Source organism: Oncorhynchus clarkii, chromosome 7 (genome assembly GCF_045791955.1).
Source record: "Oncorhynchus clarkii lewisi isolate Uvic-CL-2024 chromosome 7, UVic_Ocla_1.0, whole genome shotgun sequence".
NCBI classification, from domain to species: domain Eukaryota; kingdom Metazoa; phylum Chordata; class Actinopteri; order Salmoniformes; family Salmonidae; genus Oncorhynchus; species Oncorhynchus clarkii.
Window position 1 is genome coordinate 37795736 of NC_092153.1, and position 12656 is coordinate 37808391.

The 12656-nt window shown below is 39.9% G+C and overlaps 1 protein-coding gene across 2 annotated transcripts in view; it reads right to left on the reverse strand.

The window, feature by feature from the left end:
• Positions 1-298: 298 nt before the first annotated feature.
• The window catches only part of LOC139413252 (neuron navigator 1-like), a 132537-nt gene continuing 120179 nt past the window's right edge, over positions 299-12656 (reverse strand). The window contains exons 23-28 of one of the 2 annotated variants that reach the window (XM_071160401.1): positions 8682-8836; positions 8516-8587; positions 6585-6781; positions 6209-6327; positions 5612-5821; positions 299-5217 (exon numbers count right to left, since the gene is read on the reverse strand). In XM_071160401.1, the coding sequence (XP_071016502.1) occupies positions 5128-5217; positions 5612-5821; positions 6209-6327; positions 6585-6781; positions 8516-8587; positions 8682-8836 (843 nt within the window). In that variant the 3' untranslated portion in view covers positions 299-5127. The remainder of the gene's footprint in view (positions 5218-5611; positions 5822-6208; positions 6328-6584; positions 6782-8515; positions 8588-8681; positions 8837-12656) is intronic. The other variant, XM_071160400.1, reaches the window with a different exon arrangement.

Here is a 12656-nt window from a genome sequence, read left to right on the forward strand (position 1 = left end):
TCAGTGTGGCCCTTCGGACCTTGATGAAGAACGAATGCTGCCCCTGGGGGCCAAAATGATTTTGACACCCCTAGGTGAGCAGGGGGTTTACCCTGTGTTTCACCCCGTTTCCAGTTCACTGCTGTGTTTGTTCTGATAAATTACTATGATATACACAGATATGATGGTTAGGCCACACCCCAAATAAGCACTGATCGCTCTTAAAGACCTCAAGCACTCTTTGATTGCAAAATGGTATTCATCATTTTAAAAGGAAGTATTTTCGCAATTATGAGACAAATCATATATGACATGATTTTATTGACTGGAACGAACAGCGATAGGTGGATGAAAATGTCATTTCAGAAGCATGCCTACCTCTCCATGTATTGGGCTCAACTCTGGAGTGATAAGTTATTCATTCTTGTAATAGGCCTTTATGGAGTTATTTGTTTTCCTTAATGATTGTTGTCGCATACAGTATGCAGAACTATGTACAAATGTTTACAATTATGAAATCCTGTACAAAATAGATAAATGAAATTTTACAAAGGATTCCTTAGAAAAAGAAATATCAAATATCAGCATATTAAAAAGAAAAAAGCATTTTCTATATAGAATGAACCCCTAAGAATACGTTGATGCTATTACATATTTTGTTCACACACTCATTTGGCATGCATTTACAACATTTAAAAATCCATCACATTTGCCCGTCAGTGACATTAGATACCATTATTACAGTTTTTATATTTTTTTTATTGTGAGTCAGTAACAAGCTTTGCAAAATAATTATGACTATTCAGCAACCTGTATTGGCCTTCGAGTGGAAATACTTCATTTCCAAGAACTTCAGATTTGTTTAAGATTTTTTGAAGACCCTGATATAAAAAAACGTTGATTTATCTTAGATTTTATTTTTAAATCAAGTTTTTATGTTGAACTATGAACTTAGATAATATTTCAATTGTGCCCAACTGCAATACAGGCCTAAATCTTTGGACAACAAACTCTATAACCTACACATTATATCCCTCATGTGACCAACCTGAGTTCAAACCCGGGTTTCCTGTGCGCCACAAGGGTATGTTAGCCCACTGAGCTAAAGCCCAGGTTTTTCCCACCAATTCAAGGTCAGGTGGTGTCTTGTGGGACCAAGGTTTGACACAAAGCATCCCTTCCATTGTCAAAGGTTACATACTCACTCTGTCTCAATGCAACACTTGCATCAAAATTCACACTAAGGCATAGTCAAACCCTGCCTGGAAAACTATCTCATAATCGTCATTTGGTCCAACTTACTGCAAGACTGGGGCAAGACTGGGTTTGTAAGCTTTCAGAACAATTTTGACCGTTTTCTTTTCTCTAATTGCCAACACCAGTAGAAGTTGCTGCATAGTCCTGATACAAAAGATAGTTAGCAAAACACACAGCACGACAGCGCAACAGCCACAACGACCAGTGAATGAGATGAAGAACGAGCAGAATGGCATTTGTTTGCTTGCATACATAGATACGGGGTATAATATACTCTTCTAAATGGTAAAACAATGCAGAGTTGTTAATGAGGCTAATCATTAAGATGACAGAAGGTTCATATGGGTCTAGTAGGCTGAGTTAACACAGGCAGCCCAACTCTGATCTTTTTCCTCTTATTGGTCTTTTGGCCAATCCGATCCACTCTTTCTACACTAATTAGGCAAAAAGATTAGAATTGCGCTGCCTGTGTAAACGCAGCCATGGTGTCATTGTGAAATGGATTGGCCAAAGGGGCATCTTTTCACACATATGGTTATTCAAGGATTCCTTTCAATTTGTAAAAATGTGACCACACAAGGCAGCAAAAGCAATTCGCTTCAAGTCATCAGATGGCGTCGCTTTACAGTTTGATGCAAAAGCATACCAAAAAACTGAAGTAAAAAGGGAATGTACCATGTTTTAACTTCATCGCGGTGGTTTAGTTGCACTGTGCTTAATAATGACCTTGTGACAGTGTGCACCATTTCTTTCTGTTGTGATAACCGTTGTACAAAGAAAGCAATCTGACATTAAATGGCACTTTATACACAGGTGACTTATGATAAAGGGATCATAGAGTCCCAAAACACAGACTGATTCTCCTACATTGTTTCAGCATCAGCCAGTATGGCCAGTTGTATCTTTTGAGAGCACTGCCGTAACCCACTATACTCTAAAGTGACCCCATTATACAAAGATGTACATCGTCTTTGACTTCTATCTTGTTTTGATCAACCGATCTTTCTATGTCCCATGCCTCCAAAGTGGGAAATGGTCCTTGATCATTGCTATGCGCAAACAGATGATTCTTCTGTTTTATGCTGTGTGTCTGAACGGTCATAACCTAAAACCAAAGGCGAGCAAAGCAATAGTACCAGTCAAAAAGAGGGGAGAGCACCATTGGTTGCTACAGTGGATGAAAGACTGTTATTAATAGCAGAGTTAAACCTGTGTCTGACGAAAAGGATTTGTGGGGTGCAACAGAGAACTCTAAATAATGATGTTCAACTCACCCCGGGGTCTTGGTAATAGGCCCAAATACATGTTTTCTACAAGGAATGAGACCGTAGCTTTGGGAAAAGGCTATATTCGAAAGCACCTAAATGAGCTGCGATGTTATACGGCTACCACATTGAGTAAAAGATCCACGTGTACATTCTTTTTTAAGCACTTTTATGCTCTGACCCCACACTAGACTGTCAACATGCAAGATTACAGTAAAGTATTTGGATCAGCATATTAGGTATTTGCGCCATGCAACTAGTGTAGATAAAATAACTGAAATCGATTTTGGAAATAAAGCATTGAGCAAAATTAACTATACCGAATCATGTCGTGGAATAGATTAGACCATACCTCACCATATTCAAAATAAAAGCCAAGCAATATCTGAGCCAGAAGCAAATAGTAGTTGCTTATGCGTTATTCCAAAAAAAAAAAAAACTTTCTTAGTAATACCTGATTTTATATGTTGGTAGTGCTGGCGTGGCCTTCTATCTTCAAACGGATAGTTGGATTTCAAATCTATGTCTGTATGTCAGTTCAGTCAAATGAATTCAAATGTATGCTGCTTGCAACTAAATGAGGAACTAGTACCACAGAAGCTGAAATGTAGTATGTACTGATGACATCTTTAAATGTGTTGGTTAGAGTGGACAGCATTTGTCATTTTGCAATGAATGATAAGCAAAGATATTAACCATAAGGAAATAACCATGTGTCCGTGTGCTGCTCTGTTCAACCCTGTTTTCTTCACTTGACCATGGAAGCCTGATCCCCACCATCTAGACTACCTGGAACACATTGTTTATCCCTCAAATATAGTTAAGTGACATTAAAATCAACCCTGAACTACCCACGGCTCCCCACAGTTGACCTGCAAAAAAAATAAAATAATCAGCTGGCGACTGGAATGAACACATTTCCTATCAACGGTTGTGATGGTGGAATACACCATTGTGGAAACAGGTGCTGCGTGACTGAAATCCCCGGTCTGGAAGGATTTTGGAGTCATTGTGGACAAGGACAACAACCCGGTATGGACACAGCCTGCAAAAGTGCAAGCAGGTATTTGTTTATGTTAATTCAGTTAATATAAGTTCATTATTACAATAATTCAGGCTTTCATATATTTAGACCATACGCAGGCCATATACAGTTTAGTCCTGTGAGGCTTTGTAAACGTTTGAGTAGCCAATAGCCTACTGAATGAATGTAGGCTATTTTTGCAGCCGACAGCCTATTCAGTTATGGGAAATGTTTACTTACGTTTGAATGTAAAGGTATTGTTTTGTTATGTCGGCTATAGGCTTTCGTCAAGTAAGAAGAAGGCTAATTAAATAGGATCCTATTCAAAGCGATGTGAGTTGTCAATGTGCCGCATTGCATTGTGAAAATAAGAACATAGGCCTTAATTCATGGCATGGTTTCATTTTATCCAAACATTGAACAGACAAATGAATTCCTGCAGGGAATGGGAATAGCCTGAGGGGTAAATGTGGAAGACACACCTCAGTTGAATGCATTTCTGTACAACTTCCTAGGTATCCCCCTCTCCCTTACTACTCTGGAGTCATAAAAACAGTCAAACAAATTGATGTAATTTGGAGTGTCATGGATCGTCTCTCGGAAACAACTCTATGCAGAGGAAAATCTGTCCTGATGTCGAATATCGGGTGAGGCTCGGAAATGATGTGGACGGAGCGGGTGCGGCTCCAAAATAAACTGACCTGTGCAGGACTGCACTGAACTAGGCGTGGGGGGCAAAAAGTCAATGTCCTGGCACTCACTACTCTGCTCTGAGGCGATGGTTATGAAGCAAAGCACCACTGTTGTATACTGCTGTTCATCTTGAGGTTATCATAAGGAATATATTTATTAAGGCATTCAGTATGTTTGGTCACAGAGTCAAAAACAAGTTCACCTGGTTATGTATAAAGAGTTGCATATGTCTAAGATTTGGCCTTCAAATATTGATTGATGGATATGTATTCAGGACCAGGACTATACAACCTGGCGAGCCATACAACATGCCGCCATACTCTTTCCGATAAGCCAAAAATGGGGTCTCCAATTGACTTAATTGTACATGCACACTGCAGGCCATGTTGCTGTTGCTGAGCAAAAGTTGACAAGCAAGAATGGTGCTATTTTGTCATTTGAACTTGCTGTTGGAAGAATCACCTGCTTAGACCAATGAGAGATGAGGATTCATTTCTAAAGTAAGAGTGATACTTATTATCTCGATAATTAGCACCTGTTTCTATCGAGGGTAGCAGTGATAGAGAGAAGGCTTCAGTAAAGAAAGAGAGACTTTATACTGTGTATTGTGAATATAACCGCTAGTTCAAGAAATCAAAAATGTTTTCTCTCACTATAATATATGTTGGTATGACTTGGCATGATTGAATACAATTTCAAAACATCAAAACAAAATGGCTTCTCATTCAACCATATGTAGTGTGATTGTTGTTTGCGGAGATTAAAGATAAGGTCCAAAAGGAGCAGAAAACTATATTGGAGTTTTTGTTCCTGAATATTATGAACTGTGTATACTAGAGCTCACATAGGGGTAAATATTTAGGGGCTATTTGAAGGGCTAGGTTTTGAGTCTACAGTTGAAGTTGACGTTCAAAATGTAGGGAGGCTGGGGTCCATTGTTTCTCTGTCCGGAGATTCAATGCAGTTGGCTGCCTCTTGCAACTTCAACAACATAGCCATCTGGAACAACAGACAGAGGGGTAAATGGTCAGAACAGGTGAAGCATTTCAAATTAACTCTATATAATGTTATATAATATATAATGGTTGTGACAACGATGCCTTCCAAGGACATACAGTAATAGTAATAGAATTGAGATACAGACGAGGCCAGAGAAGGCCTTACAGCAGGGTTGGGAATCAGGTACCACAGGCTTTTGCTCCAGCCCAGCTCGTGCTATGCACACCTGATTCAACTAATCAACAAATCACATTGTTCAAAATTGACCACTATCACAGTAGGTGAATCAGGTGTTTCGTTGCTGGACCACAACAAAATCATACACACACTGTGGGACCTCCAGGACAACAGTTGCATACCCCATGGTACAAATATGGGAAGTCGAGTGTCTCACCAGAGGGTCCAGGGTGTCCATGGAGCTGGGTGGGGTCTCCTTATTAAGAGGCCTGGCTGAGGCCTCGCTGGGCTGGCCTGGGCCTCCAGAGGTCATGCTGGGGGGAGGCAGGTGGAACAGCTTGGCCTGGTCCTGTTGGGCTGAGGGCCAGGGAAGGGTGCCCCTCACCCACTCCACTGGGTCCTCCCATACCGCCTTCTGACCATGCACCTGTGGCACAAAGCCACAATACGTCATACTCCGAGCACATTTAACATTTTAGTAATTTAGTAGACGCTCTTATACAGAGAGACTTACAGTTATTGCATTAGACAGGTGAAACAGCTAGGTGAGACAGCTACAAATCACAGTGATAGTAAGTCAATTTTTCCTCTAAGGAAGTTATCAGCAAAATCAGTGCTAGTTTGAAAAGAGAAGTGTGAGTGTTATTCCTTGCAAGATCTTTGCTCCATCCATTTACTTTACCTGCAATTCACCTAGCCTTGTCCCAGATCTGGCTGTTTGACGTGACAATGACCATAGGAGTTGGCAATGCAGCACAAACCGATCTGGGACCAGGCTATAATTCATCTACCAGGACAGTAAAACCTGTCTGACCTTAATGCCATCCTTGGCTCCTTCCTGCAGGTAGGGGATAATGGAGAGGTTCCAAAGGTCAATGAACCAGGAGCGGAACTCCTCCACAGTCACAGGACAGGACAGGAAGAAACACGGGCCTAGAGAGAGGGAGAGCGCAAGAGAGAGAGAATAAATAATATTTAATGACCACATCAAATCAAAATACACAGTCTATGGCCATGGACAAGAATCAGATCTCTAGTAACTACTTATATCACTTTATTTGGATAGTATGTAGATTTAGATCTATAGATCATCCACAGGGGACTATCCAATTAAAGTGTAACCTAACTTTAGTAAAGTGTAACCTAATATTTGTGTATTATTTCCCAGTTATAACAGAATGTTTTCCTACCGATGAGGAAGTCAGAGGTGCTGTGTTTCTCCAGGAAGGTGTGCAGGTGGTACCACAGCTTGGGCACCCAGTCCAGCACCCTGAGGAGGTCCTCGTTGGCCAGGCTCCTCTCGTCCTCCGCCTCCATCAACTTCCTGTGCAGGTAACGCACCAGGAAGCCATTGGCTGGCTCCACATTATTAGAGAAGGTCACCATCCTTGGGGTCAGGAGAGGGTCAATGGTTAGGTTATACTGTATGTATCAAAGTACTTTTCTAATATATACAGTGCCTTCAGAAGGTATTGACACCTCTTTTTTCCAAATTGTGTTGTGTTACTGTCTGAATTTAAAATTGAATTAAATTGAAATTCTGTGTCACTAACCTACAAACAATACACCATAATGTCAAAGTGGAATTACGTCTTGAGTCTTTGTTTTCGCAAGCCTAAATACATTCAGGAGTAACATTTGTCTTAACAAGTCACAATAAGTTGCATGGACTCACTCTGTGTGCAATTATAGTGTTTAATATGATATTTGAAGGACTTTCTCATCTCTGTAACCCACACATACAATTATCTGTAAGGTCCCTCAGTCGACCAAGTGAATTTCAATCACAGATTCAATCACAAAGAACAGGGAGGTTTTCCAATGCCTCATAAGGAAGGGCACATATTGGTAAATGGGTTAAATAAAAAAAAGGAGACATTCAATATCCCTTTGAGCATAGTGAAGTTATTAATTACACTTTGGATGGTGTATCAATACACCCAGTCACTACAAAGATACAAGCGTCCTTCCTAACTCATTTGCCAGAGAGGAAAGAAACTGCTCAGGGATTTCACCATGAGGCCAATGGTGACTTTTAACATAGTTAGTTTAATGGCTGTGAAAGGAGAAAACTGAAGATGGATCAACAACAGTGTGGTTACTACACAATAATTACTAACCTAAATGACAGCGTGAAAAGAAGGAAGCTTGTACAGAAAAAAAATATTCCAAAACATACATGCTAAACTAAAATTGCTAGAAAATTATGTCCTGTTATGTTTGGGGGAAATCCAACACAACAAATCAATGAGTACCACTCTTCAAATTTTAAAGTACGCTGGTGGCTGCATCATGTTATGGCTTGTCATCAGCAAGAACTATGGATTGTTTTTTCATCATAGCGCTTGACGGCTTCTGCAAATGTAGTTGAAGGAATTTTCAATTGCAAAATCATAGAGGAAAACCGGGTTCAGTCTGCTTTCCAACAGACATTGAGAAATAAATTCACTGTTCAACAGGACCATAACTTAAAAGACCAGGCCAAATATACACTGGAGTTGCTTACCACAATAACATTGAATGTTCCTGAGTGGCCTATTTACAGTTTTGACTTAAACCGCTTGAAAATGTATGGCAAGACTTGAAAATGCCTGTCTAGCAATGATACACAACAACTTGACAGAGCTTGACAATTTTTTTAAAGAATGTGCAAATATTGTACAATCCAGGTTTTCAAAGCTCTTAGAGACTTAACCAGAAGGACTCTAACATGTTTAGACTCAGGGGTGTGAATACTTATGTAAATGAGATTATATTTTCAATGCCAATGCAGACATTCAAAAAAAAATGTTTTCACTTTGTCATGATGGGGTGGTGTGTAGATCGGTGAGAGGAAAAATATATTTAATCAATTTTGAATTCAGGCTGTAACACAAAATGTGCAATAAGTCAAGGGGTATGAATACTTTGAAGGCACTGTTTTACATTGCCAATTTTCTAACCACTGTCCATATTCATTAGACTGACAACATCCCAATTTAAATATGCATCAAAGCATACTTTAGATGCATGACAGGGATATATTGTAGCCTTAAATTAGATGTTTTAAGGCTAGGTCAGAACAAAAACCTGCACACAGAAAAAAAACACACAAAACAAATTGATTTGTCTCTTCATTCACCTGAAGCTGAGGTGCAGGCCATGGTTCGGGGTCATCTTCACCGGCTGGTTGGTTGTTCCAATGATGTAAGGACTGAAATAAACACAGAATCATCACAGTTCAGATTAGAAACAATAATGTACTAGATATTTGAGAAAAGGTTCCATTTCAGTGTTAGTCTGCTCACCATTTGTGGTATTTGCAGGTGAGGGCCCCGTTGACAAGCTCGCTGATGGAAGTGGCATCATGTATATCATCCAGGATAACCACCAATGGAATTTCAGCGGTGCTGGTTTCCCGGTCAATCTGATTGGCCAGATTGGACAGGCAGAGCTGGAGATCCTGTTCAGAGGGGAGTGAGAGGTAATGTTATTGATGTATGGTGATATTAATTCACAAACCCGAAACCAGATTGCTTTCTGTTGGTCCTGAACTGTAAGGTGTGCAAGCCTTTTATGCCAGCCCAACACTAACACACCTGACAATTAGAGGTAAATGTTTAGTTAGTGCTATTTTAACTGTGCATATTTTGTTGTGGGGATACAGAATCAATTGACCATTTGTGACCCGATTCAGGAAACGAGGTGTATGTCGCAAGTCACGACTTCACTGGAGAGCCACTTGAATGTAAAACATGTTTTTTAATCTAAATGTGTTTTTTGGCCTTCTCAAATACAGTATGTGAACTTTCATGTGCCTTAATAAGAAACGTTTGTGCCATCTGTACATATGAAAAATAAAAAAAATTACGAGCCTAGTTGGTTTAGCCAAAGAAAAAGCCAGAAACCTTCCCGCTACCCATGATTGTCTGAGATAATGAGTGGGCTGGACATGCTGAGAGATAAGTTTGATTGGTCTGCGGTATTGCATCTTGTGTCTATAAAATGAGCTGCTCGTTATGAATAGATAATCCTTTCTACTGCAGTTTTTTTCTAAAGATAATAATATATAATGTTAGCCATGGAGAACTGCAAATATGTTGCTACAGCTCTCAATAACATTGCTGCCCTGAATTTATCAGGTGCTACCGACGCTATCGACAACGGTCAGTGAGAAACAGTTGTGATGGACTACTTTCTGGATGACAATCGTGCCATGTTGACTCTTACTCAGAAAATGAATCAGACCGATGAGGAAATCCCTGATTTAGGTAAAAACATTTTAGTTAAAGAAGACATTGTAGAGTCTTCTGATGACAGTGATAGGGAAGAAACGGCGATCAACATTTGTCACGGAAGAAGTTTATTGAGTTTTGAAATCAGTGGAAGACAACGGGCCAAACAAGCTGGGCAAACTAAACGGAAATTACGTCTTATTTTAATAAAAGGGGTTGCAGTCTGCCGTGAAGCTTTCATCCATGTATACGAGTAAGAATCTAGCTACAGTTTCAGATATTATAAGTTTCTAATTTTGTCAGAAAGTTGTTTTCATTGCAAGTTGAAGTTTGCTGTTAGCTAGCCAGCTGGAGTTCGATGGTTAGCTGGCTAGCTAACATTGAACCTATTTGGTTAACTTTAGCAAGGTACTGTATGACAATTGGTTTGTATTGCTAGTAATGTTACTCTATGAATTGGGAGCTAGCCAAAGTTAACGTGACATGCACAAACAAAAGACCCCAATACCCCATATGGCAGCAGGGGCAATATTGAGTAGCTTGGATGAAAAGGTGCCCATTGTAAATGGCCAGCTCCTCAGTCTCAGTTGCTAATATATGCATATTATTATTAGTATTGGATAGAAAACACTCTAAAGTTTCCAAAACTGTCAAAATATTGTCTGTGAGTAAAACAGAACTGATATTGCAGGCGAAACCCTGAGGAAAATCAAAACAGGAAGTGGCTTCTATTTTGAAAACTCCATGTTCCATAGCCTCCCTTTGCTGGATTTAAAGGGATATGAACCAGATTCCTTTTCCTATCGCTTCCTCAAGGTGTCAACATTCTTCAGACATAGCTTCCGGCTTTTATTTTGAAAATGAGCCAGAACGATAACATCGTGTCAGGTGGTCAAATGAGTTTTGCTCGCGCAACAGAGTTTGGATAGGTATTGCTTTTCCCTCTCCTACTGTGAAAGACATTTGCGGTTGATATATTATCGATTATATATTTCAAAAACAACCTGAGGATTAATTATAAAAAACGTTTGACATGTTTCTGTGGACATCATGGAAACTATTTGGAATTTTCGTCTGCGTTGTCGTGACCGCTCTTTCCTGTGGATTTCTGAACATAACGCGACAAACAAACAGAGGTATTTTGGGTATAAAATCATCTTTATGGAACAAAAGGAACATTTGTTGTGCAACTGGGAGTCTTGTGAGTGAAAACAGACGAAGATCATCAAAGGTAAACTATTAATTTGATTGTTTTTCTGATTTTCGTGAACAAGCGTCCTGATGCTAAGTGTACTTAATGTTTTGTCGTGCGATCGATAAACTTACACAAATGCTTGGATTGCTTTCGCTGTAAAGCATAATTTCAAAATCTGACACGACAGGTGGATTAACAAAAGGCTAAGCTGTGTTTTCCTATATTGCACTTGTGATTTCATGAAAATAAATATTTGTAGTAATATTTATTGAATGAAGCGTTATGCTATTCAGCGGTTGTTGATGACACTTATCCCGATAGGGGGATTGCAGCCATAACAAGTTAAAGCTTGCTGTTACCTAGCTAACATTAGGTGAAGTTAGATGGCTGGCTTACTAGGTAACATTAACTTACGTGTATGAAGTGTGTGTAACGTTAGTGATGTTTTCTCAGAATGCCATTTCGCATTGTTAGGTATAGCCTAATGCTAACTAGCTCACAATTAACCTATTTAGTTAACTTTAGCTAGCTATGACTATCGGTTTGTATCATTAGTTAAAGCTTGCTGTTAGCTAGCCAGCTGAAGTTCGATGGCTGGCTTGCTAGCTAACATTACGTGTATGAACTGTGTGGTAATATTATCTCAGAATGCCATTTCGCATCTATTGTACAATAATGCTAAAATATTTGTATCTGGAATTTGTCTTTCAGCATCAGTAGAACATGCCTGACTCTCCTACACCAGTCATACAGGGAAATAGTCTAATGCCTCCCATCAAAAAGAGAGCAGGCCCAAGCAAGCAAAGACAGCAGAGCAGTCATCATCTACATGCACCATTTCTTCATCAACTACGGAGTTGGAGGAAACATGTGTGGATCTGAATTGTGATAACTGCAGTGGCCAAAACAAGAACATGTTTGTGCTCTGGTATTGTGCCTGGCAGAACATGCTAAAGCTCCACCACAGTCTGAACCTTCACTTCCTGATCACAGGCCACACCAAGTTTGGTGCAGTGCTGGTGGAAAGCTATGGCTGGCAACAACTTCAGGCTGCTGCCACAGATCAAGCAGTACCAGTTGTTGTTATTCCCTGTTATACAGCTTCGATGCTCTGGAGCCTGGTGTTGTCGCTAATGAGCATTCGGACTGTCGGGACCAGGTTTTATCTGCTGCGCAACGCTGACATCCTTCCTCTGAAAAAGTGTCTGCCTGTACAAGCACCACCTGGACTGGACACAGCTAGACAAACTATTCTGACAAGAGATGGGAGTTTTGCGACGAGGCTATGGACATCACATGCCCTGCACCAAAGTCAAGGGCAGGACAGAAACAGTCTCTTTCTAAACACATACGTTTGCTGCTACTATTTTTATTTTTTTGTCCTGCTGCTCAGCCACTTGACCCCTGATTGTATGCATATAACTACCTCGTTTATCACTGATATTGTTATTAATATTGTTCTTGTACATGCTGTATATGATTTGATTTATATTGACTATCTATTTCTGATATTTCTACTCTGCAAGTAACCATTTGACTGTACCGTTTACACCTTCTGTGGAGACCCATCCACTTAGCAAGACTTAGCAAAATATTGATATATAAAATGAATATTGATATGTGTAGTCGTAACATTATTTTGTGACATACCACAACCTCATGTGACCGTATCAAGTGTCCACCACATAAATATACGGTGCATGAATCTGTTTTTGTACTGTACATGTGCACCTCACACAGGTTTCATCTCAGGTTGCATGGCATTAACTTATGTATGGAATACTATGTGATAAGTGCGTGTGCAACAGTATATAAAGTATGCTAATGTCCTGGTGTGAAGGCATTTGGGCAGT